A 26,801-nucleotide genomic window follows, 5' to 3' on the forward strand; every position below is an offset into this window, starting at 1 on the left:
TGCCAAACAAGTGGCCAACAACAGTGATAAACTGTTTAGTTTCTCAACCAAGTCAGCTTAGTACCAACAGCTAACATTAGCTGGCTCTGTACGGCAGTGATAGATCACACCGCCTTACTTCCATCACTCCCACCACATCCATGTCAGAGCACATCACAGTGTTCAGACACCAGCTAGCAGATGACTGGATTTCTCTATTCTATCATAACTTAGTAGTTTGAGGGGTGAACTGCAATATATTTGGCATTCGATGTGTAAAAGCATTAACTGCAGTGTGAATCTCTCACACCGGACAAATCCTTTTGCTACGTTTAAACTGAAATTGGTGCTTTTGTGTCTTGTTTGATCTACAGTAACATCAATTCGCCGTGTTGTATGACTGACTGGGCGCTGCTTCAAGTTAGCCAGCTTCTAAAAACAGCTAGCCTGGGAAGCTAGCGTTCTCTCACTCTCCAGTGCCTCACAGCTTGTTCACTTTACTTTTGTTTAAATCAGGGCTGTAACTTGAACCCACTTCATTCTTTCACTTTCGTTGCTTGGAAATGCACTTATACTAAAATATGACTGGCGCTGTAACACAGCGTTGGAGTTGTGAGGAGCATACATGATTTAACGCTGCTAAAGCTTGTTAGGATGTAAGGAAAGAGGTGAGTTCGCTGTAGGACAGTACATTTACGACACTTATCTTGTCACTCAGACTTGGTCACAGGAGAACAGATAACTGGTTGCTCCACTCAAACAGAGAATGTATAACTCCACGTTTCAGACGTTGCTAAAGTATATTCATTCATGTATATTCATTCATGTCGAAAAACTCGGAAGTGCGCCCTCTCCTGGCGACAGCAGAGTAGTGTCACTTTCCTTGCAGTAGAAAATGCCACCAGGGCTGTCGCTAGAATGTGGAAGTGTAAGAATGGTCTTTTATATTGAAAATTTATCGAACCTTTCTTATAGTTCTATCGAGGAAAGTTATATCGCGATAATGATCATTATCGTTTTATCGCCCAGCCCTAGGTACAGTCATAGGATGCCACCTTTGCCACAAGTTTGTGAAATTTCCCCAAACCCCATATTAATGTCCATGGTGATGTGTAGCAAGCTTATATAGGTATGATGGTCACATATTTTTGGCCAAATAGTGTATTTTGTATCATGAAATTAACTGTAACTGAAGGATAGACAAACAATGCCATTAGGTTTTTCTCCAAAACAATAATAGTGACCCCAGTCATCCTCTGTGGCTATCACTTACACATAAACTTAATTTCCCAGTCAACAGAACTACATTATGAGCTGAGAGGGTGCTGACCACCTTTTATTTTCTTCCAAAATCTGGTTAGTCTTGGTTGGCCATTTTCACTCTATCAATACTAATGCAATAAAGGACACTACATGGTGTGAATACATCCAACCACAGGTTCTGTAGAGAAACAAATATCCAAGTGGATATCGTGATATACGATTAACCCTTAGCTGACACTGCAAGCATAGGAGAATGTATTTTATTATTATTTCAATTTGATGGAAAGATTTTGCTGTGCAGAAAGGAAAAGAAATACGTTTTTATACATTTTTGTCATTTCTTGACAAAAGGTTAATATTCTGGCAAAACAGACATGCTGCCACAGTGATGCTGTTGATTGAATTTCGGAATTGTCTTCTTTCCTGCTGACAGTTGTCTTTTCACTGGGTTCGTGGCGGATGTGGCCTTTGACAGTGTGCAGAGGAAGTTACCAATCTCCAGTGGCAACCGCCTAAAGACCCACCAGAATTCAGACTGCATTCAGAAACATGATGCGTGTCCAGTGCTTCACAGAGCTCTCTGAAAGAACACATTATGAGAATGTTTTGGGGAAACCAACCACACTGGTCTCTCTATTTTTCTCTTTTGACAGTTCCTTTGGAAAGTTCTTAGATCAGACTCTGCTTACAAGTATTTTATGTTGAATCTGGGCTACAGATCATAAAACTTCTCATGATATACAGTTGAGGCCAACAGTTTACGTACACCTAGGCACATCAACTGCACACATTTTGAGTCAACAAACATTTTCCATGTTAAGTCAATTAGGGTATGTACTTTATTGCCATAAGAGGTCATTTTTAAAATAATGGGAAAGAGACTGATTTATTTCAGTTTTTATTTACTACCAGATATTCAGTGAAAAAAAGGTTAAAAGTTTACATGCATTTCATTAGTATTCGATGGCTTTGGCTTTTAATTGATTAACTTAAATCCAACTCTTGGAGGAGCTTCTCAGAATGGTTTGTAAGAATTTTTCCTGACAGAACTGGTGCATCTTAGACAGGTTTGTGGGCCTTCCAGACATGCTTTTCAGTTCAGTCTAAAAATTTTCTATGGGATCATTTCTGTTGGGTCAGAGCTTTGTGATGACCACTCCAGTTCTTTCGTTTTGTTGTCTTTAAGCAATTTTGTTACTTTGGAGTAATGCTTAGCATCATTAGCCACGTTTACATGCAGCCTAATAATCCGTTAACAATCAGACTAATAACTCAATCGAAATAGAATACGTCTATATATATCAGTCAGAATACACTAGTGCGATTGAGGCCATTCGGAATAAAATTTCTATCCAATTGAATGAGGTAGGAAATCCTTTAAACAATCCATTAAATAGAACAATAATAGCCACGTAAAAGCCTGCATCCGATTACATTCCCAATCGGAACGTGTAAGTCCATTCTGCGTATGTGCGTTTGCGGCGTAGCGAAAGTTTATAACGCTCAGCCTGGCGGGAGCAGAAACTGGTCTGCAGGGGAGACAAATTTTATGCTTTGAGCTTTAAAAGACGGCAGTGGGACAGGCGTCCAGCTTATGTGTCTCAGAACATGACGTCTTCCTCTCACCACTCGCTAAATGTGAAGTACATTTTTAGGCAATTAAAAACAGAAGCACGCCAGCTGAAAACTCGTCTCACTCTGACTGGGACCTCACGTGGTGCTCGCTGTCATAGTAACGTTTACTTTAAGTGGTACTTGTGCATGTAAATGGAGATTTTCCATCAGATTGTTGAGAAGAGCGGGCATATAAACACCTCAGTCTAAATCTGTAATCGGAATGTATTCAGTCGGATTGGCAAAAATCTCTGCATGTAAAGCCGTTGTCCTGCTGGAAGACTCATTTGCAAATTAATTTGCAAATTTCCAAATTTAAACTTTCTGGCTGATGTGTTGAGAAGTTGCTTCAGTGTTTCTAGAGAATCCTCCTTCTTCATGAAGCCATCTATTTTCTGAAGTGCACTCATGTCTTTTCCAGCAAAACACGCCCATGACATAATGCTGCCACCCCCATGCTTCACATTTGAGATGGTGTTCTTTTGATTAAAAGCCTCACGCTTTTTCCTACATAAAACAGTGTGTATATATATGAAAGAAACCATGGAGAGCATAAAACTTAAAATTGTCCCTGAAGGACATCACTCATGCCTTTTTTTCACCTGCAGCCTTCTGTTTATGTCATATGGCAGTGTTAGCGCCAACTTCAAAAGACGCTGTAGCAAGACTGTGAGGTGCATCACTCTTCTTTGGCAGTAAATATATGTCATAATGCTGAAGTTGGGTTCCTATTCTCTAGTTTCTTATTTGAATTTTCGATTCCGCCTTAAATGGTGCAGCAGTTACATTCTGGCACCTGTACAAGTGCCTGCTAACTGCTGCACCATTTAAGGTGGAACAGAAACTTTGAATGAGAAGTTGGCAGAGAAGAAGCCAACACCAGCTTCGTCGTGGTGACTGTAGCATTCCCAGTTGAATAAATTCCTTGCATAATTCAAAATAAACGTTGTACATTATACAAGTCTGACCGACCTATGCTATATAAAAACATAAATTTGTAAAAAACCTGCTGTTGTGGGTCGTTTATGTTGCTATGGTTACAGTCACTGTGCAAACTTAAACGAGCGCACTGATCAAGCAGAGAAGTGGAGTCAAATTATATTGCTTTTAACTCTATTTTATTTCTTTTTCAAATATTTGATTACATTATTGATTATTAAAGCACATATTTGATTATTTGTATTTATATTTTGTATTATTTTTAAATTTACAGTCAAGTTGCCAGCAGCCTTAATAAACTGGTTGCAAAAACTAAAAGGAAAATATAAAGAGAGAGTGTATTGGTTTGTGTTTCTGGATAATAATAATAATAATAATAATAATAATACATTTTACTGATGTGCTAAATATAATCTTTGGTTGACATACTGCATTGTGACTGTAGTATGATACTGTAGTATGTGTTTATTTAAAGCAGCACAATGTAAGTTTTTTTTAGCAATACTGAAGGAAGAAGCATTATTGGGTCAGCAGAAAAAACGTTAAAATGTGGTCTGTGTGTGCTGCTACGAGCTGCAGGTAAAGCCTGAGGTGTTGGAACAGATTTCACAGAAGTTTTACAAACCATTCATACATCTTTACATATTAATGTCACATGCACAGTCTAAAAAGGTCCGGCTCGATGCTTAGATATCAAATGCAAAATCAACATTACACTGATGAAGATATGAAGACTATAGGATAATTCACTCACATCCTCAGAAGAAATGTTCTGCACCAAGTTTTCAATACTCTTTCAACTTGCTCACAATCAGCAGATTTGTCCGCTCATGGAGGTCTGAAGCACCACTGACAAAACAAAATATTCCTCTGCACGTTGCATTCAATTACAATTTTACACCAGGGAGGTCTTCAAATGCCCAAATGTTACACAGTGCTACTTTAATAGGACATTTGTTAGGATTAGGTCTGTTCTTGCTTAGTACAACAAAAAAATGGACTTGAATATACATTACACTGTATAATTATAATCAGATCTGCATACAGAATATCACAATAACTGTTTATAATGTTATTTTCATGAAAAAATCCTGAACTTTTCCAGATGTGCCCCCCAAAATGCCCTTTTGAAACACCTCAGCCCCTGCTCTCGCCAACGTTTGTGCACACCGCTGAAGCAAACCATTGAATTTCATATCAGACTTTTCCAGCCTCACGCTCGCTCTCATTGCAGAACACTTTCTCAATGTTCTAGTACAGAAACGGAGCTGTGGCTTTGCCAGGTCAGCTATACTCCAAACACGTCTCCCTCTGCTATTCCTTTCCCATGCATGCACTGTAATCTCTGCAAAGCTTTCAAAGCCTGGCTTATAGATGACTTATTCACTGAGCTCTAAAAGCATGTTTAGTGATTCAGTGCCTTTACAAAGAAAGCATGTGAATCATCGCTGTATTAATACATGGTTCGCACCATGTAGAGGTTTTTCCTCTCATCCCCTCTCCAGCCAGAATCAATCATCATGTAGGTCTGTCACCCTAATTCATGTACACTTGTCAGCTAATTGATTAGGGTATGGTCAGATTCAATTTGTGCTGCTAAATGAGAGGAATTATCTGGTCTGGGCCTGTGTTGCAGGAATTTTATTTTGCATGTGAATTTAAAGCTTGTATATTTGTGTCCTGTGTTAAATTTGTGGTTTAAGGCAAAATACAAGCAGTACTGAGCTAAAAAAATGGAGTCAGCACCATGCAGTAGCATAGCTACTACTACAGCAACAGAAAATTAGAAAATAGACCTGATTTAGACCAAAAGTCTTGTTTGGAGTAGTGGGGTAGAAGTGGGCTGATAAATTGTGCGGCAATAAATGGGCTACAATCGAGTTGCAGGTATTTCTAATAAAGTGATCAGTGGGTGGAAGAACAAAGTAGGTGTTTCTAATAAAGTTGCCAGTGAATAAAATCAAAAGGTAGGTGTTTCTAATAAAGTGACTGGTAGGTAGGACAGTGTAGTTGTTTCTAATAAAGTGGCCAGTGAGTGGAAGCTCAATGTAAGTGTTTCTAATGAAGTGGCCAGAGAGTGGAAGCACAAGGTAGGTGTTTCTAATAAAGTGGCCAGTGAATAAAACCAAAAGGTATGTGTTTCTAATAAAGTGACTAGTGAGTGGAAGCACAGTGTAGTTGTTTCTAATAAAGTGGCCAGTGAGTGACGGCTCAATGTAAGTGTTTCTAATAAAGTGGCCAGTGAGCAGAACCACAAGGTAGGTGTTTCTGATAAAGTGGCCAGTGAGTGAAGTACAAGGTAGATGTTTCTAATAAAATGACCAGTGTGTGGAAGCACAGTGTAGGTGTTTCCAGTATAGTGAACTGTGAGTGAAAGTATTACCTTGGTTCCAGTGCAGCCATCACAGTGACAGTCAAGTGAAACCAATCAATTCTCCCCTGTGAAGCTGCATGCAGACGTGAGAATGGGTGTATTTGAGTGTGTATCAGTGTGTAACTCCTCTGCTGTGCTGCTGTGTGGAGCTCTCAGTGAGCTCTGATTAATCATTCCCTCTCTACAGCACGGCAGGGGAGGCACTGGAGACACTTGCCAAGATGTATTCAATAGATCACCGCTGGGAGGGGCACACATGCACAAACACATTCACAAACTGTGCACCATTTAGATATTTAATTCATACACAACATCTTCTGTTTTCATTTGGTCACATTGCTCACTTGTGAAGTTATAATTACAAAGTCCTTTCATTCAAGTGTTTTGAAGATGGAAACATGGAGGATTTGCAAGCCTATTTGTTGAATATACTGCTAATGTTAACTAGATAGCTAGCCTGATCCACCCAACATTTTCTCTTATTGTAAATGTACATAATGCAGTCACATGTGTAAGGAAATATCAATGAGCGAATTAGGGACTATTAATAGTCATTTGCATTTAGAATAACAGACCTATGATTGGCCCCTGCAACTGTTCTTTTCTCTGCCAGGATGAAAGGTTAAAAGATAGCAAGATTTCTTAAAAGAATAAAATACTTGAAGAAACTTTAATGTGCAACATTTAGGTAAAGACCTTCTTAATGTATTTGTGACAATTCTGAGCGCATAAAGGCTGTATTAAGCGCTAAGTGCTAATGTGATGAGGCGACAGTATATACATATAATTGACACATCAAAGCACTGCTACACACCCTGGTCACCCTGCATTCAAAATGTGAGCCACTATTGTGTGATTTAATTTTTAGTTTAAATTTTTAAGTTTAACCCTTACAGGTTGATGTCATATACAACATCAAAGGATGTCATGCATAATAGAATAAATCTTGGGAACGCTGTCTTCTGTGATCATTTATCTATTTCTCTGTGTTGAAAAGAGTTATTGTTGTTAGCATGGCTGTTAGCGGTCCACTGATGTGTTGGGTTGGGTCTGTCTGTGTTCCTGATTTGACGACCAAACAGAGGCTGTGTCCCTGACTTGTTGACCAACCAGCGGATGTGTTCCTGACTTGTCGACCAATCAGAGCAGAGGATGTGTTCCTGACTTGTTGACAAACCAGAAGATATGTTCCTGACTTGTTGATGGCACAACGCAACCCTTCCAAGCAAAGTAAAAGGAAGTCTCTTGCGTGCAGTGTTCTCAAGATTTATTCTTTCATGTACAACGTCCTTTGATGTTGCATACGACAATGTCGACTTGTAAGGGTAAAAAGCAGTATCAGTCATATTTGGGGCTCAAAGCTAACCTACAACTCTTTTTTTACTGCAACTTACTTGTGTTTTATGATATGACCACTAAAGCAGTCAACAGCAAAGGAAGCAACTCGGCTCATTGTACTGGCTATTTTGGCTATTTTGAAAATAAATACATACATACACAAATACAAACTCCACTCTAAAACAATCATACATTGGTCTTTATTATGCTTAAATAATTTTAAAGTTCGAGATTATTATTATTATTAATATTATTATTATTACTATTATTAGCAATTGTAGTTGAACAATCCTGAAATCTGGGAGTGCTGCAGCCCCCTCAGCAGCACCCCTACTTCTCTAATCTTTGATTCAAAATTTTTTAAAACTGATATCAATAATGATACCTTGACTTCCATATTGTTCTGAAACACTTAATAAATAGGTGTTAAACCAGAAGGACTTAAACCAGAAAGTGTTGGGGTGGCATAGTGATTGCCATAGAATACAGACTAATCAAGCAACGCTGATGTTAATGACATGCTTACAGAATGTTATGTACGTGAATGACGTTGTCAGTATTAAGAAAAAGCTGCATTTAACAGCCTTTTCCCCCTTACACTATTAGCCTTCTGATATAATTGCATAGAACAACATTTTTAACATTTCAGGAGATTCTGGACAAGAATTTCTTGGATTTGCTTAACTTGGGAAAAGCAGCTCTGATGGAAACAGAGATGCATTCAGGTGGCCAGGTGTACATGAAATATGAATATATCTTATATAAAGTATAGATTTATCTTATATGAAGTGCAGACAGACTAACTGTCACTGCTCTAATCTTAATATAATAATGGTAAAATTAAGGCATTATAAAACATTATATAAAAGACACTATATAATAATCGCAGATGAAATAAAAATTGAAAATTGTGAAAATTTACCCTTTTTTCAGATGCAGTAAGCTTGATGCTTAATACTTGGAATGAGGAAAGCATGTTATCTGAAAAGGTCTGTAGGGAATGCAAATGCTAGCTGTGTTTTAGCACATGCACTCCTGCAGAGAGGAATAAGGTGTCATATTGATTGGTGGGAGCTTAGAGGCAGGCAGACTCGGTATTCAAATGCACTGGCCCTCTCTGTATGTATATGTATCAGTGTGTGTGTGTGTATGTATATATATATATATATATATATATATATATATATATACATCGTAGCAGTCCTCTCTCCCTTCACCCATCTTGCATGCCTGCTATTGAGGTTTAGGCTCCTTCCCCAGTTACAGCAGCCAGGATTAAGATTGGTCAGAGGCCCTCCACATATTCTTATTAAGCTTTATCAAACCAGTAACAGGTAATTAACTTGCTGCTTATTACTACTTTATTAAGCAGTAACTAGGGAGAATTTAGCATGTTCCGGAGCGGTTCAGATAATCTGAGGAAATGTCATTTTAACTAAAATCTGGTGATTTATTGAAAAGGCCAAGGAGTTCAAGAAGGAACTCAGCATGTATTTCATTGACTACAGCAAAGCCTTCGACTGTGCTGACCACATAAAATTATGGAATATCCTCAGGAAAAAATTGGAATACCAAGTCTCAACACTGATAAAAAGTCCACAGTCAGGGCAGAAAATGGACAACCAGATTGGTTCCGCATTGAAGTGAAGTGAGACATGGCTGCCCACTATCACCACTTCTGTTCAACCTGTATGCAGAACATGTAATGAGAGAAGCAGGATTGGAGGAGCATGATTCAGAATCAGATGACAGCGGAATTCAGCATCAGTGGAAGAAACATCAATAACCTTCAATATGCGGATAACGTAACACAAATAGCATAAATGTCTGGAAGACCTAAATCTGTAGTCGTCTCTGTGGTTCTTCATGGATGTGAAAGCTGGACAATAAACAAGCGAGACAGGAAAAATATGGATGCCTTTTCTAAAACAAATCAAGCCTCACTTCTTACTCAAAGCCCAGATAACCAAACTGGAGCTATTTTAGACATATTCTGAGGAGAGGCAATTCAATGAAGAAGATCATTATGCTTGAAAGAGCTGAAAGAAAGAGTTATCAGAATCCTGAAGACCCAAACAAATGACAGGATATTCTGGAGAAACACTTGACAGCACTTAATAATAACTGCTTAATAAAATAGTAATGGAGAGCCAGTTACTTAGCCATAATTGACTTGATAAGTGAATTTCCAGCTATTTACTTAATAAGGCTTATAAGACCATTATTAGGGGCATCTAAGTATATGATGCACAGTGCACAAATAAAAGTATTCTGGAAAAATGCTTAATTCAGCCTAGTCATTGCTTAATAAAGTAGTTATGAGTATCCAGTTCATCAGCAGCTACTGGCTTGATAAGGCTTAATAATGGCATTACAAGGGCATTACAGTGTCTCCCTGCACTGATGTGTTACCCAAAATGGAGTTGATGCATGTACAGTTTATGTGGAATTTACATACTCATTTGGAAGTAGTCAGTTTGTCTAAGAGACTGAGTAAGAGAGAAAGACAGTGTGAGAGAAAAACAAGGGGGAATTCTGAAAGACAAAACTGTATTTAGACAACGTTTATGTCAAAGCAAGGCACATTTTTGTGTGGCATGTTAGAGATGCATAAACAGGAGCCGTGTCACAGCTGGTGTCATGCGAAAAATCGTGTCTCTTTGAAGTGCTGTGTGTATGGGGGAAGTCTTCTGGTTGCTGTAGATGATACTGCATCAGGATTTGATACCAAGAATCTTAACTCTGACTTGAATGTGCAACTAAACAACCAAAAATAACACCTTATATAAACATCACCTCTGGGATTTTTTGGTATTTGCATCTGTCATGTATGTCAGTTTTGCCCATCTTGGCTTGTTTTAGTTTGTTTGACTGTGATGTAAGTTATTTGAACAGTGGGATTTAGCTGAATCATGATTGATGCGTCCCTATAATTATATAATTACATTTAAATATTTATATCGTACATTTCTGATGGCAAAATCCTCAGAGACTGGTAATTTCTTAAAGATCAGTTCTTTTTTGATGATTCTTTGCTATTCTATTCCACAATGAAAGGCTACTTTGATCTTTGTCTCTTAGTCAGTCCTTTGACAGCAGACTGGTCTGGTCTGGTCATGTGGGCATGAGAGAAGTTTGATGCAGCCCTTAAAAGGCAATGTTTGTGTGGTTTTATGCACCAAAAACAGTTAGAATTATTTTTATAACACATTTTTTAACCTGTCTTAATTTCTTAGAATCAAAAAGGCTGACTTTGTTACTGTCTCTTTAAGAATAAAATACGCGAATGAGCTCTGTCATATTTTGGGCCTCGTTCAATAAGGGGTCTTGTTAAGTTGGAGCTAAAATCCTCAGAGATGTCAGAAGCCTTTAGCCGCTCCTTTCGATTGGCTGCAATTGCACATTTTCTTCCCAGCAACCAGGAACAGCACAGCGTTTAGTCGTTTTCCATATATTCTACTCCAGTATCTTTGCTATGGACTGTATGCAGGAACGACACTGTGCATCACCTATGTGAATGACCATAGAATCTATAACATGCTGAATGGGAGGTCAAATGTAATTGTGTTCCTTGTTGTGATAACTATTTTCAATTCAAAATAGCCTGCTTATACAGCTTATTTTCCGTACATGTACTATGTGGACTGGAAAGTAATATTTTTACAATGTTTACACAGTAAAAGCAAATTTATTTAAAATAAAAGCAATGAGACTGTGTTGTTCCCTTATAAAGCCCATTTAAAGAAAGCCATTAAAGCCATTTTAGAAACTTTATCTTACAGTATATTGAACTCTTTCAGGACAGGCAATGAATTATGAGTTTCTCACATATGCACATTAATTTGTTGCACTGTGGAAGGATGCGTAAAAGCAATGTAAAGTGATGCTGACCTCAAAGCTCTTTCTAATGCAAAGCGAGTGCGTCAGGACTCAAGAATAAAAAATCTATCAGATTACAGGGAAATTAGCTGGTGTCTGAATCAAGCTTTTGTACGCTGATGCCCAGAAACTGGGGCCTAGTTGAGGTGATGCGTAGCTTCTGTCTTACATGCTTAAGAGAGGTCTAGATGAGGTCAGACAGTCAATCTTAGTCATGCAGACAAGGTCAGACATAATCATTACACTAATAACAAACAGCCTCAGTCATTTGAAGTTAATTGCACCATATCTGTGATTGTAAAGCTGCAATGTAAAGGCCTTTTATAATTATATCAGTACTAAGTTCTTAGTTATTTGTATTAGAGGTTCTAATTGCCTCACTAAATTAAATGTTTGATGAGTCATTTTGTATTCAATCACTGTTCACTTTGTTAAAACCCCTACCTTGTATTTCCACTGATTGGCCACTATGTTAGAAACCCCTGCCTTGTACTTCCACTTACTGGTCACTTCATTAGAAACACCTCTTTTTGTACTTACGCTCACACTCACACTTTATTAGAAACACCTTTTTGCTCTTTCACTCACTCACCACTTTATGACAAGCACTTACCTTGTACTTCCACTCACTGGCCACTTTATTAGAAACATCTACCTCTTAGGTCCACCAAATTGGTGTACAATTACAGATCTTTTTCTTTTTTGCCCTTTCACTCACTGATCACTTTATTACAAGCACCCACCTTGTACTTCCACTCGCTAGGCACTATATTGGAAACCCCTGCCTTGCACATCCACTCACTGACCACTTTATTAGAAACTCCTACCTTGTACTTCCACTTACTGGCCACTTTCTCAGAAACCCCCACCTTGTGCCCCCTCTCACTGGTCACTTTGTTACAAAGGCCTACCTTGTACTTCCACTCACTGACCACTTTATTAGAGACCCCTGCCTTATACTTCCACTCACTGGCCACTTTATTAGAAACATCTACATCATAGGTCCACTAAATTGGTGTACAGATCTTTTTCTGTCGTCCTTTACCTAGTTTATCAGTGCAAAGGGGCCACCATAAGACCACCACTGACCAGATATTAATTTGAAGGTGGACCATTCTCGTGCATGGTGCTGGTATGAGTGTATCAGACACAGCGGTGTTGCTGGAGTTTGTCCACACATCAGTGTCACTGCTAGGCTGAGAGTGGCCACCCAAAAATATCCTGCCAAGACTGGCTCTGTGGTCCAAAATGGACCAGTGATAAAGAGCTAGAGCATTATTAATATAAACTGTGGGTTACAGTCTCCAGTACACCAGCAAAGTGGGGTTACTAATGAAGTGGTCTGGGAACATGTGTGCCCACATGGTGTATAACATTGACTATGCAGAGCACCAAGTGATGAAAACTTTATACCTGTTTGTTCTCATCTTGAAACTTTCACTAATTTTTTTCTAATGTCTGTACCAAATACTTGGCTGCATTTGAGCAATAAAAGGTACAGCATTCAGTGTTGAGCTTCTTAGCAGTTAGTAATTATCTCTGCACAGGTATTTATGTATGACTGTCTGTGTGTATGCATGTGCATTTTTATTTGTGTTATGTTTGTATTTGTTTGTTTTTGCTGTGTATTTGTGCATATGTATGCTTGTACAGTTTTTTGTTTGTGTATATTTTCTAGAGAGTGTTTGTCCCCAAGGTTATGAATCAGACACTGACACATTCATTACTCCATCATTACTGACCTCAATCACACGCACACACACACACAAGCACACAAACACACACACACGCATTCCTGTCTGTGCCTCTCCCTCCTTTTTACCTTCTGTCCCTTTCTCTTTTTTCCTGTTTCTCTCTCTCTCGCTTTTCTGTTTGCCTCTCTCACCTCTTCTCTCTCTTTCCTTTTCTATCTCTCCTGTTTATTTTTCTCTCTCCTCTCTTTTCTCTGTCTGCTGCTTTCACCTCTCCTCTCTCTCCCCCTCCATCCATCCACCTCATAATAGTCTTTTTGTACCTCTGCCTGATAGCTGCTCTCTTTCTATCCTCTCTTTTCTTTCTCTTTCTCTTTCAGTCTCTCCCTCCATCTACTTCATCCGGGTCTTTTAGTACCTCTAACTAATAGCTGCACTCTTTCCCTCTCTCTTTTCTCTCTCTCTCTCTTTTCTCTGTCTGCCACTCGCACCTCTCATCTCCCCCCCCCCTCCATGCACCTCATAATTGTCTTTTGCACCTCTACCTGATAGCTGCTGTCTCTCCCTGCTCTCGTTTCTTTCCCTATCTCTGTCATTATTTGTATCTCCCTGAATCTACCTCATCAGTGTCTTTCTGTACCTGTGTGTCATAGCTGTGCTCTCTCTACCTTCTTCTCTCTCATCTCTGCTATCTCTTTTCTCTCTGCCTCTTTCTCTCTTGATCTCACTCTATCTTGTTCTCCCTTTCTTTCTCTCCTCTTTTGTTTCTCTTTCTCTTTAGTCTCTCCCTCCATCCACTTCATCAGTGTCTTTCAGTACCTCTACCTAATAGCTGCACTCTTTCCCTCTCTCTTTGTTCTCTCTCACTCTCTCTCTCTCTCTCTCTCTCTCTCTCTCTCTCTCTCTCTCTCTCTCCCTCTCTCTCTCTCAATGCACCTCATCAATGCCTTTCTGCTCCTCTACCTGATAGCTGTGGTTTGATTGGCTGACATTCTGATGAAGGATGACTCATACAGGCTGCTGGTGGCAGACGACAAAAGTAACCCCCCACATCACCCCCACACCCCCGCCCCCAACAGAGAAACACACGTACACAAATACTCCACCCCACCATCAAGGCACTCCATTCCTGTGTTCATCCTTTTTTATGAACTAACAATGAAAGCATTGAGTGACGTATGTTTCTATGAAATGTAAATGCAACAACAAGGTCTAACAAGATACAATATAACCCCATCCATTTTTAATATATCTAATATATGTGCTCAGCGGCATGAATACGAAATAAGAATCAGCTAATCCTGCATTATTAACTGTGACGCTGGATAATTAATACAGTATGACACATTTTTTCACAGCGAACGAGGGCAGTAGAGAAGCAACCGCGCACAGTGTGTGCGAGTGGGGGCTGTAGTGGATGTTGGTTATTAATAATGTGTGCATGCAGCCTGGCTCAAGCTATAAGGAGATTATCTGCTACGCTCTGTCATCATCAAACTATTCTCCAAACTGAAGCCAGTGCAGAAAATCAAACAGATGGTGCGTAAGTGTCCCATAAAACTATATAAAATGATTCATTATTCACAGCTGTGAATAATGCACACTTACTGGCCAATTTATTGGAAACCCCCCCCACCTTGCTGGTGTACAGTTAGAGATTGTTACCCATCTGTTTGTGCATAATTTGCGTTAGTCATCCTCTATCTCTTCATCAGTGATCTGTTTCTGATCACACTCTGAGACACTCTTGGGTGGATATATTTGGGTGGTGGCCACCTACCTGTGACACTGACATGTGTAAAAACCACCGAAACTCAACTCTGCCTAATAAACCACTGATGTCATGTCATCACCCTGTAATCACTGTCGTGCCCATATTAGAAACTCTGAGTCTAAGGTGGATTTCTCTATGGCGGAAGTGACAGAGTTTATCTAAAATCGCTCCTGTCATGCCCTGTAGTTAATGTAATGGTTCCAAACCTAATATGTTTTATCCTATGTACATTTTTCCACTGAATGCCACTGGAACCCTTTTAATTATGAGGTTGTTAAGGAGTCGTAATCTGAATTTTGCTATATGTGAGCCAACACCGTTGTGCATTAAACTGACCTCGTAAGACTGGCAAGCTTTGTCAAATGTTATAGTTAAGTTGCCTTGGCAGTAGTAGAGTACATTAGCAAGAGCTGATGTTATAGAAGTAATGGCATGACGCTGACTACAGAATGATGCCTGACTTCAGAGTTCTACATCTATACCAGCACCACATGTCAGTGTCACTGCTGTGCTGAGAATGATCCACTGACCAAATAATATCTGGTCAACAGAGGTTCTGTGTTCAGAAACTGACCAGTGATGAGTAGTATAGAAACAGTAAATCTGTAAAACAGGAGGAGCTCATAAAAGGTCCTGAATGTAGAATATTATGGTTGCAGTACAACCAACAATAAAGGCAACATAGAGCATCTTTTATATAGTGATAGAAAACATGGTAGCACTCAGAAAGCCTGCCAAATGTGGACATGCATGCACTTTAGGACCAGTGTTAAAGGAGACAAAGACAAAGCCTCTGAATGTATTTGTTCTAGAAACTGTGTAAGTAGAATTCAACAAGTATGTATCTCTATCTAGCTAAAGGCATATAAAGCTCCATTCTTTAATCTTTTACATTGCAGCGGTGTTAATGGGGGAGTTATTCAGAAAATATTTGTTGTTTTAACTTTTAAAAGTAGCATGGTAACACATGGTGCAACTGTCTTAATTATACTCCTCAACATCAGGAGGTTGTGAGTTTGAAGCCCAGCAATCCCACAGCTGTCCATATCTGGAAGCCAAAGAGGAGAAAATGCCTGATGGGATTGTGTGATGAACAGGATCCCAGCTAGTGGATAAATTGAGAAAAAAACACAAATTCTGTTTTGTTTGTCTAACTGAGATGCAGAATTAGAAAAAGGAATCAGGAGAACTGTAGACTAAATTAAGAAGTTTGACTTGGTTGAATCTGGTGTCCTCAAGTCAACTCAAAAAAGCTGTCTAATCAGTTACTTCATAATTCTATGTTGAGCTGATTTCTTATTTTTAACAATGAATGATGCAAAGCCGGATTAAGACCCCTACAGTCCCCTGGGTAATGATGCTCTAAGGCCCCCCTATCCTCCTACTCCCACTAGAGTCACAACCAGCCACACACACATATTTTGATCATTCACTGCAACTGGTTTGTAACCATAAACCGTGTATTAAAATAAATTAAAGCATACATTAAAAAGTTTAATAAATCATTTATAAAACTTAAGGTCAAACTGACATAATTCTTTTTTGTCCAGTGACCCTTTTTCTTTAATGAATAAATGCAATCTCATTGATGAACGCAGCATCACAGCTGCAGAAAAACATTTTTCCTCTAATTGAACTGCTAACTTCACAACAGATGGAGCTTTGGTAAATTTAATTGGCCAGATAATATATATGAACCATTTAGTCGGCCTCTGTCACTGTAATGCTTTCTTGTTTTACAATACAATTATACATGACAGCACAAATGCAGGCTTAACCAACACCTAGAAAGCATGTGTCTGCTTATGACAGACACAGTTGTTGCTCCATTGAGTGCAACAGAACAGAAGTTTGCTGAAATTTATACAACAATATTGAGGAAAAACAATGCCAGCAAACCTAAAAACCTACACCATGAATCATCCTAAACTAAAGAAGATTGCCATATAGGGCATGAATGGTTGATCTGGACCATTATCTTTCTGGTGTTTGTAGAAGGGTACTGGGCTTTTTTCCTAAATTTGCTCATGAGAAAGGTCTTAAGCAAAAGTCTATATCAGATTCATGATGTGTTCTTAAACCGCAGAATTGTTCCCACCTTTGGGTTCTTGAGTGTCCTTAGATTCTGTTCTTACCTAAGAACAAATCCCAAGTAAGAAAATATTGGTGAATGAGGCCCATTGTTAAGTACCAAGTTTGGATACCACCGGCGACAGTGACGCAGCAACTTTTTTGATATAAGCTGGTGTTTTTTTTTACATTTGTTTTTGGTTCTGAAAATGGGTAGGAAACAACACCTTCTGCTCTGTCAAGGTCTTTCAAAGCTTGACTGAGGTAGTGTCAGATAGCAACGGATGTTAAGCAGTGTTTGGAGGGCTAAGAAACTGAAACAAGGTACTGTCTACTAAAGGCCCATTAGCACGCGGGGTCTCAAGGTGTTCAGCCAAGTCGCCCGGGTGGTAGATCCAGCTATGATAAACCACTCCAGGTTTAACCACCTACCGTGGTCATTTTCCACACAGTTACCCAAATAAGAGGATTCTGTTACCAGCACAAGGCCTGCTTTCTTGTTTATCTTTGTCCATTAAAGTAATTTGGGCTTTTTGCAAGACTGTGCATTAGGTCTGGGTGATATTGCAAAAAAGTAAAATCTTGATTATTTTCAAATTTATTAACGATTCTCGATTCCGATGGTTCTTGCATAATCCCATTGAAAAAGACACAATTTCGTTTTGGCACTTTAATTTAAATGACTGCAGAAGTTCAAAAATAGTAACAGCACCACCTATAATTATTAAATTGTGCAAATAGTGGTTATTTTAAATATCCTTTCAAAAGACTCAAACTGTGCAAGCACAACAAAATTTGTAACAAAAAATAATCATTAAAACATAAAAGAACCATCTTAATTATTGATATTCTTTTAAGAATAGCAAGCAGCTTCCTTGAAGCTCAAAATCAACTCTCACTTTAAATAAATTGCAGGCATGACCTCTGACAGGTAACAATGTTCCCAGCTGCACTGAAAACTCACTCAGAAGGTGCACTTGTTGCAGGTATACAGAGGTATTTCTTTGCAAGGTTGCTTAGATTGGGGAAGTTTATTTCATGCAGTTTCAAATTATGAAGTGGGTCTGTGTCAGGATCTATACCAGGGGACATCAAGTAAGCAGTCAGCTCAGCTTTGATTTTGTCCTCTTGTGACCGGGGGGTGGATGGAGGTGGCACAGTCTTCTTCAAAAAGCTGGCTAATGATTTCTTCCTCTTAGGCACAACATGTTCATATTGTTGACTGCAAGTTTGCTTGCTTGCTGGTTGCATCTGAACAGTTGTGTCAAGCTGATCTGTGTTTTTCTCTGCTAGCAGAGACATCAACTCTGTAATGGCTCGCTCTTTGATTCCTTCCAGCTTCTCTTGCTCTATGTAAGATGTCCGAAACCGCAGATCCATGAGGGAAGCAATAGACAAGAGTTCATCTGTGGCAGGGTCACTATATTTACTGTTGAGGTACTGAAGTGTGGAGCTTTTGATGCATTTTGTGAGCTCAGTCTCATCCTCCTTTGACTGTAAAATGCTGCTGTTAAACAGATGAAGCACTGGTTTGAGGTAGGAGACACTCACATACTCTTCACCTGACAATGCATCAGTGAACTCCTGTAGTGGACTTACAGCTTTATTCACTGACTCTAATACATCAATGTCTTGCCAAGTAGGTACTAGCTGCCGAGACTTCTTACCTGAGCCCAAAACTCGGGCTATGGCTTTCTCCTGCTCCAAAACGCGATGTATCATTTTTTGTCTGGAACCCCACCTGGTGACTCAGTAATGAGCTGATGAGTTGGTAGGCCAAGTTCAGTCTGTGCTAAAGCCAGGTCTCTTCTTCTTTACCAGCGAAAGGAAAATGCACTTACAACTTTCTTGCACACCCCAACTGCACGGTCAACCCGTGGATCTTTCACACCATTTTCTGTGTTCAGAAAGCAAAAAGAATTATTTTCACACTTGTGACATTAACATTTTCAAACAGCTCATAATTTTTTTGACAAAAAAAATCCACCATACATCATTTTGCTGATGCATATAAAAACTTACTTTCTCTGTCTCTCTCACACAGACATACAATTAAAACAGAAACACTAACCATTATGCAGCTTTTAAACTTAAAACTTTGAAAAATAGGTAACCAAGTTAACTTGAAATTACCATTTCAGGTCACTGACCTTGTAATATTAAGTTAATAGGGGAATAATTTGTGTTTTAAGTTTATTAATTTCAGAAGTTCACTGAATATTTCATGTTAACTTGGTCACTTACATTTTTGAGTTTAGATTTATAGATTTAAATGTTAAAGTTCTAATTGTGCTGTGAAAAGCACATTAATCACCAAGTTTTGTTGTGAAATTCAATGTCAGAAAATAGTAAGTAAACAACTTACCAATGACATTGTGGAGTCTATGTCCAAAACACTGGAGATGGCTCCATTCGTTCAGTTTCAAAACTTTGAGCATGTTACTTCCACTGTCAGTAGTTACGCATACTTGTCTGTCTTCACTAAGCTTCCAAGAACCCAAGGCATCTTTAAGCCCTTGGCTAATGACTTCACCAGTGTGGTCGTCAGGGAAGTAACAGGTCTGGAGGCAAACACCCTGCAGCGTCCAGTCTTCATCGATGTAGTGAACCGTTAGACTCATGTACGGCTGAACGATACGACTGCTCCTAAAGGTCTGTCGTGGTAGCATAAAACAGAACTTTCTCCAACTTCTCCGCTACTCTTGCACGTGTAGCTGTGTACAGGCAGTACTGTATCCGCAAAATGTTTGCGGCTGGAAAGCTCGTACCTGGGGTCGATTGTTTGCGGCAACTTGATGAAGCCTTCTCTCTCAACAGTGTAAGCGGGTACCATGTCTTTCGCTATGTAAAATGACACTGCCTTGGTAATTTCTTTCCACCTGGGGCTCTTCTTCTCGTACGGGACAGCAGTAGAAAATGACGCAGTTAACATTAGCTGTCTTTTAGCGGGGGTTTTGGGTGTCGGAAGGCCGCCTGTATTTTCATCGCATTGTTTCACGCACTGCTCCCATTCTATTGGGTGTTTGTGTCGTAAGTGCTGCAACAGATTCGTCATACTGCCACATCTGGTTGCAACTGTCTTTCGACACGACTTACACTTTACGTGAATTTGTTCAACATATGACTTTTCAAATCCGAACCAGTTCCACACCACTGAACTGATGTTTCCACCTTTCTTTGGTACGAGCTCACTCCTCTGCGAAGCGCCGCCGGCCTCCATCTTGGAGTGTTTGTGTGTGTGTTTTTCTACCGCGCGCGGCTGAGGTCAGCGCACAGACCTGTGAGAGGCGGATTTTTTTTTTTTTTTAGTTAAGATGCGTTTTTCGTGCGTCTTGAAAATCTGAATAGTTTTTGTTGGTATTTTAATTAAAGTATAAGCAATGTAAATTTGTACAATCTCGATTGTCACATTCTAACATCGTGTGAAAACGTTAATTCGAATTAACCAAATTAATCGTCCAGCACTACTATACATAGTCTTTTTGTCAGTTGTTCAGCTAAATCCATTTTTATTGTTTGGGTTAGGCATATTTTTTGATTATTGAGTCAAAATAATTGATAGATTACTAGATAACACCTGTGTCATCCTGAACACCTTTAGGCCTGCACATTTAGAGCCCATTATAAACTCTGTGCTGTTAATGGCTCTTCAACGTTGACCCACCATTTCATCTCAGGCTTAGCCAAGTACTCTCCCGCCATCTCTCAGCTTTCTCTTGTTGCTAGGCGTTCAGCCCCTCAGCATGGCGACTGTGGCGCCGTGGTAACCATCACTCAGCTCCCAGGTTACAGACAGTGTGAGGATGTCACTGATGCTGTTGGCAGTTAAGGCTAGCACCGTCTCTCTGGCAAAAGTGACACTGATTTCAACACACCAATTACCTTTCACAAACACTGCAATCTACATAATATGGCAGACACTGAATTTTAACGACTTCCTACTTCTGAGTTTCAGAATCAGGTTTATTTCTCTAGATGCTTTAACAAGTATAATATGTATATTTTTGTCAGTATTTAGTGCGTCTACGTCTGGTAGACGTGCTTTCAGTTTAATATTTTACGTTAGTATTATCTGTTTTAGCTTAGCTTAAATGAGTCTAAGCATTTTCCTAATTTTAATATAACTATGGTATGCAAACATCACCATGTTGAAAATTTGCCACTGCAAATAGCCCTAATATCAGTCCATCAGCTTCAAAAATTACATATCTCAAATACAATCTGCAATGAATGAAAAACAGTGTTTGTGTTTTTCCCCTTCCTCTCCTGAGGAAATTACAGGCCAAATTCAGTGGTCATCTAATAAATTTTGTCAAATATTAGCATGTGTCTATAATGTAATCTGCAGCGGGGGAAAACAGGTCACTACTGTCCTTCTTCAGTGTCTGATTAATGAACACAATGATTTTATACAACCTGATGTTAATAAGAGTTTAATTTTTTTACCTCACCATTTGAATCCAAAAGAGACAATACAGACTTAAACTAAGATAGCTCAGTGATAAGCTAATTTATTTATTATTTACTATTTTCTAAGTAATATTATGATTTCTAACATGTATAATGATTGTACAAGTGTTTTTTTCTCAATCTGGTCTCTGTCTTTGCTCAGACAACTAATAATAAATAATACTGTATTGTTATTATTATTATTAGTAGTAGTATTAGTAGTAGTAGTAGAAGTAGTAGTAGTAGTAGTAGTAGTATTGTTGTTGTTGTTGTTGTTGTTGTTGTTGTTGTTGTTGTTGTTGCTGAGTTGTTGTTTTTATTGGTTAATCAAATAATTGTAATAATTGTGTTATTATGATACCTCTAAACACATGATTGGGCCCAAAGAATGAAAAGTCTGGATGTTTGTCCTCTCAGGGAGGCAGCTGGTTTTGAGTCAGGAGACTTTTGTTTGGCAGCAGTGATTTGCGGTACAGTAATGAAAACCTCCCACTGCCTTGCTTACTGCACCTTTAGTGCACGGATGATATGGGCCTGTGGGTCAGTGGGCTTAATTTCATTTCAGAATAAATGAAATCTATTTATCAGAAGGTGAGCAACAGTGACTGGTTAACTGTAGCTACAGGGCAGGCAGATGGGCTTCTATGTACTCAATCAAATACAGAGAGAGAGAGAGAGAGAGAGAGAGAGAGGGAAAAGGGGCAGAGAGAGAGAGAGAGGCCAGGGTACAGAAAGAGCAGGGGAGAGAAGGGGAGGGACAAGGGGGAAGGGAGAGAGGGGGAGGAAGGGGAGAAGAAGAGAGAGAGAGAGAAGTGAAGAGGAAGAGAAAAAGGTGAAAAGGAGAGAGAGTGGTAAGAAAGAGAGAGGGACGAAGGGGAAAATAGAGACACAGCAGCAAGAGAGAAAGAGGGAGGGACAAGAGAGCAATGGAGCAGAGAGGGGAGAGTTAGAGAGGGTTAGAGAGAGATTGAGCGAGGAATGAAATGAAGAGAGAACTAAAGGGAGTGATGGAGAGAGGAAAAGTAGAGAAAGACAGAACTGTGTGTGTGTGTGTGTGTGTGTGTGTGTGTGCATGTGTGTGTGTGTGTGTGTGTGTGTGCATGTGTGTGTGTGTGTTGGTTGATTTCTAGGTTACACCCCTCCATCTGTTCCTGACTGCCACACACTCCTCTCCTGCACACTCACAAATCAGCAAAAACCTGAACAAATGAGTGAAAAAACACTGCACTGCATGATACAGTGAGTGGCCTATCATGCTCTGTGGCAGGTATACAGATGCTGGTCAGGCCCAGCTGACCTCAATTTTGGATCAAGATTGTAATAATAAAAGATCTGAGTGGTTTTGAAAGAGGGTTCATTATCCAGTGGTGTGAAAACCAAAGCACTGGTGTACAGAGAATTGAAAAAAAATGATTTCTCCTTCCCCATATTCTCCACAAGTGGGCAAGTGTATGTGTGGTGTACACCAAGAGAACAGTACAGGCCTGAATGTTTGTCCAGTGGCTCTGTTTTGCTGGGGTGTGGTTGCTGGCATGGTTTGAATCCACTTGTCCCCTTACAGTTAAGGATTTGCATAGTCACTGAATGGTTTGATGAGTATGGAAGTTATGTATATCATATGCTATGGCCTTTGAAGTCACTAGATCTCAGTCCAGTTAAACTCCTATGGGAGATTGTTGTCCAGTCTAAATCTCAGTTGCAAGCATGCAGACATAACTCGTTTTACAGAGAAAGATGTAAGTCTGTTTGCTTCTGCCATTCATGTAGGCCATAGTGGAGTTAATGCAGACTTTTTGTAAACTCCCAGAAGAGGCCGCCTGGTTTCAGCAGTTAAACATGTGTTGACATAAACAAAATGAGGTTCCAAAATAAATAAATAAATAATAATAAATAAAATGAAAGAAATTTTGGACAAGCAAATGATGAATGTCTTCCAAAATAAGTACTCCCAATTCATGTGCAAATATTCAGATTCAAATGTAAGTACTCCCAGTTCATGTGCAAACGTTCAGTGTTAGTAGCAACTGTGGAAGTGGGTCAAGCTGAAGTGCCCTCAGCGTGTTTTTTACTCCTTGATTTGGCATGAGGTCATTGAACACTTTCATGACAGTCAGTCACAGAACATGGGTCCAAAGTCCACGACACTGGAATCCATGGGGCTCAGAGCTTATAAGTGGAGTGGAGGCAAACATTTCTGCTCCTCACTTAAAGCGCTTCTGTAATCACTCTGCTCCAGCACCACTTTTTTTCTATTTCCCGCTACTCGCTCACACGTCGGAGAAACCCCACTCCATGTCCGCTCCATATGATTCCATATTTATGTCCTGAATGTATGAACAAAACACATTGTCATTTTCAATTTTCTTTTTTCATTTCAATTTCATTAATTATATAAATTGTGGCCGTTATTAAACATTCTGTGCTACGCAGCCTTTTTTTTTTTAAAGGTTTAGGCTTGAAGTGATGGCCCAAACTAGAACTCTGCCAAGGGTAAACAAATGCACATGCTTTTAATAAGCTCTTCTTTATCATTCTTACAGCAGAATGGATGACATAAGACTGAGTCTGTGATGTCTGTAGAACTTTGTTGGGATCGGTAAGAATTTCTAGTATGTATGTCTGCTGAACAGCTCTGCAGCACAGATGCTGTGTATGAATAGCTGTCATGCATGAGCTGTAGAGCCACTGCTGCATCACTCATGTCACACAGAGGCCATCAGTGTGGAAAAATAGGACTGTCTGGCTCACAGGACAGAGTGATACCGAAGCCATTTTGGAGCGGGAGAACACTGACTTTCAGAAATGCCGCTCTGTACTTCCAACAAAATTCACACTGCTCCCACTCCACTCCCACTCTGCACCATACATGCTCTGATGGGGCTGGAGATTTGGAACGACAGTTAGGCATGATGGCAAATTCCTTGTTGATTCCAACCTGTCTACTTTCAATCAGCTACAACAACATAGTCCAGCTTTGTAGCATTGCATTTTAAACAAATCTAGCAAATCTAACTTCAGCCTAAATTTATTAGACTGAATAGTGTTCATTCTGAAAAGCTTGTCCAATCTCACAACTAGAACTGTGGAAGAGAATTTATGTGCAGAGCCTGGAAACCATAACTCTTAATAATCAAAACTATTAATAAAAATAGTAAGTTGCTGTGAGATGTCCTGTAAAGCTTGGTACAATAATTAAGCAGGAATCAGGCTGGATTTTCTGAAGATTTTTGGACCACATCATACACCTTTACCCATTAACGTTACATGTACAGCTCAATGTTTAGATCTCAGGATCAACATTATACTGATGAAGATACAACGACAGTAGTAGATTATTCACTTACATTCATCATCAACAGACACGTCCTTCACAAAGTTTTGACTGAATTCCTGAGCACAACCCATGTTACAAAATGTTCTTCTGTACATTGTTTGCAATTACATTTTTCCACCAAAGAGGGCTCCAAATCCCCAGAACTTACATGGGCTAGCTTTAACATGTTGGGGAAAAAAAAAGAAAAATAAAATGTACAATATTTTTTGCATAGGCCCAATATGTTCAGTTCAACAAACAAAGAGAAATTGTGCATTGAAATGCAGAAGAGACTCTTTATTTACTTTTAATTAGAAAATTAAGAAAACGTATCCAGGGCTGTCCAAACTTTTGCATAATGTATATATGTTGTATACATTTTATTTCCCGACGGTTGTAGTCTAGTAAGAGTAGTCTACGATGATTATGAGGTGACTCCTCTATATTTCTTTCTACACATTTCTACATGTCTTTTTTTTCTAATGGCTATACATCTTTCTGTGTATTTTCCCTGCATCGTTCTATGTTGTCTCCCTCTCTCTCTCCCTGTCTCTCACTTAACACTCATTCTGTGAAGTGAGCAATTATTAATGTCTCCTGTTGTGAAGCCATAGGGGGAGGGGAGGTGGGCTCTTCTCCTTATTTTTTGTATGTGTCCCAGGCACACGCCCAATGCTCTGAAGCGTTTGACGAGAGAGAGAGAGAGAGAGAGAGAGAGAGAGAGAGAGAGAGAGAGAGAGAGAGAGAGCTTCACGCTTGAGCGAGTTTTGGGCGCAGGGAGAGAGAGAGAGAGCAGTAGACGAATGCAGCGGTGAAGGAGTGTGAGCGCGTGGATGAAGTAAAGCTGAGAGGACTTCACTGGGTCACCACATAGAACACACACACAGTCACTCACGCGTGCGTAGAGGAACCAACGAACACAGCGCGCGCTCTTTCGCACACCCGCACGCGCACGTACACTCGCTCACAGTCGCGCGCGGGAGAGCGGAGGCTCAAAGGCATCGTATAGAAGGCTTTGTTGAATCGCGCCAAGTGCACTAAGACAAGGGCGAGCCGCAATGGAGGAGAACATGGAAGAAGGACAGACACAGAAAGGTACGGTGCTTTTTTACTGCTGCTTTCATCTGTGTGAAGAGCATCTTCATCCATTTTGATTCATCGGTCCGTAGCATCTCAGCCGGAGCACGAGCACCTTCCTGAGAAATAAATAAATAAATAAATAAATAATAAATTTTAATAACTGGATAGCAGGTATCAAGCATATTTTTCTTAATTTTGATCCAGCAGTGGATAGCATCTCAGTCTGAGTAAGAACATCTTTCACCCTGCAAATAAATAGATACATAAATAAATGTTTTTTTGTCCCCCTCTTGCTGTGTCAAGTTGATATATGGAGTACTGGTTGTATGTATGTGTGTGTATACGTATATATATATATATATATATATATATATATATGTATAGTTCTTAGCCTGACCATGGCCATTTCTGCATTTAGAAATAATGCAAAACATAGCAATAGTAATAGTAATTTGCTGATAATTGATTGTGAAAATATGTGCTTTAACTCCATTTGTCTGTAGAGGTGTGTGTGTGTGTGTGTGTGTGTGTGTGTTTGTGGAGACATTGCAGGGTTTTGTTCGGGTATAGTTTCTGGTTGGTGGTGCTGATTAGAAAGGCAGCGTGCTCGAGAAATAGATAAAGAGGTGGATAAAGAAATGGAGTGGACGGAGGAGTGGACAGTGAATGGGACTTGCCTTTGTTAGCCTCATTTGTGCTGTGCTTTCACGCTTGTCTTGATGTGTCACAGGGGAATATAGAGGAGAGAAGTGGAGCTGTCACCGCTCCCTGTATTCCTCTATTTTATCTCCCCTCTTTCTTTCTTTCTCTCCCTCTCTCTCTCTCTCTCTCTCTCTCTCTCTCTCTCTCTCTCTCTCTCTCTCTCTCTCTGTGTTTTTCTCCCTTTCTTCTTGTCTGTGCTGGTTTTCAGCAGTGCTGCGGTCATTATAAAGCCATGCTCAGCCTGATTAGATCAGAGCTTTGAGCTTTGGCTCTTTATGCTATGGGTTGTTTTGTATGAGATTGCTGCTGTTTATGCCATTTGTAAGCTCCAGTGTG

At 39.6% G+C, this 26,801-nt stretch overlaps 1 protein-coding gene across 3 annotated transcripts in view; it reads left to right on the forward strand.

Moving 5' to 3' along the window:
* The window catches only part of gpm6ab (glycoprotein M6Ab), a 117,576-nt gene that overhangs the window by 26,255 nt on the left and 64,520 nt on the right, over positions 1-26,801 (forward strand). The window contains exon 1 of one of the 3 annotated variants that reach the window (XM_036574890.1): positions 25,404-25,778. The exons of 1 other annotated variant lie outside the window; for it this stretch is intronic. In XM_036574890.1, the coding sequence (XP_036430783.1) occupies positions 25,742-25,778 (37 nt within the window). In that variant the 5' untranslated portion in view covers positions 25,404-25,741. Of the gene's footprint in view, positions 1-25,403; positions 25,779-26,801 lie in introns of those variants that run through there. One more of the 3 variants, XM_036574888.1, reaches the window with a different exon arrangement.

The sequence above is a fragment of the Colossoma macropomum genome, unplaced genomic scaffold (assembly GCF_904425465.1).
Source record: "Colossoma macropomum unplaced genomic scaffold, Colossoma_macropomum, whole genome shotgun sequence".
In the NCBI taxonomy this organism is placed as follows: domain Eukaryota; kingdom Metazoa; phylum Chordata; class Actinopteri; order Characiformes; family Serrasalmidae; genus Colossoma; species Colossoma macropomum.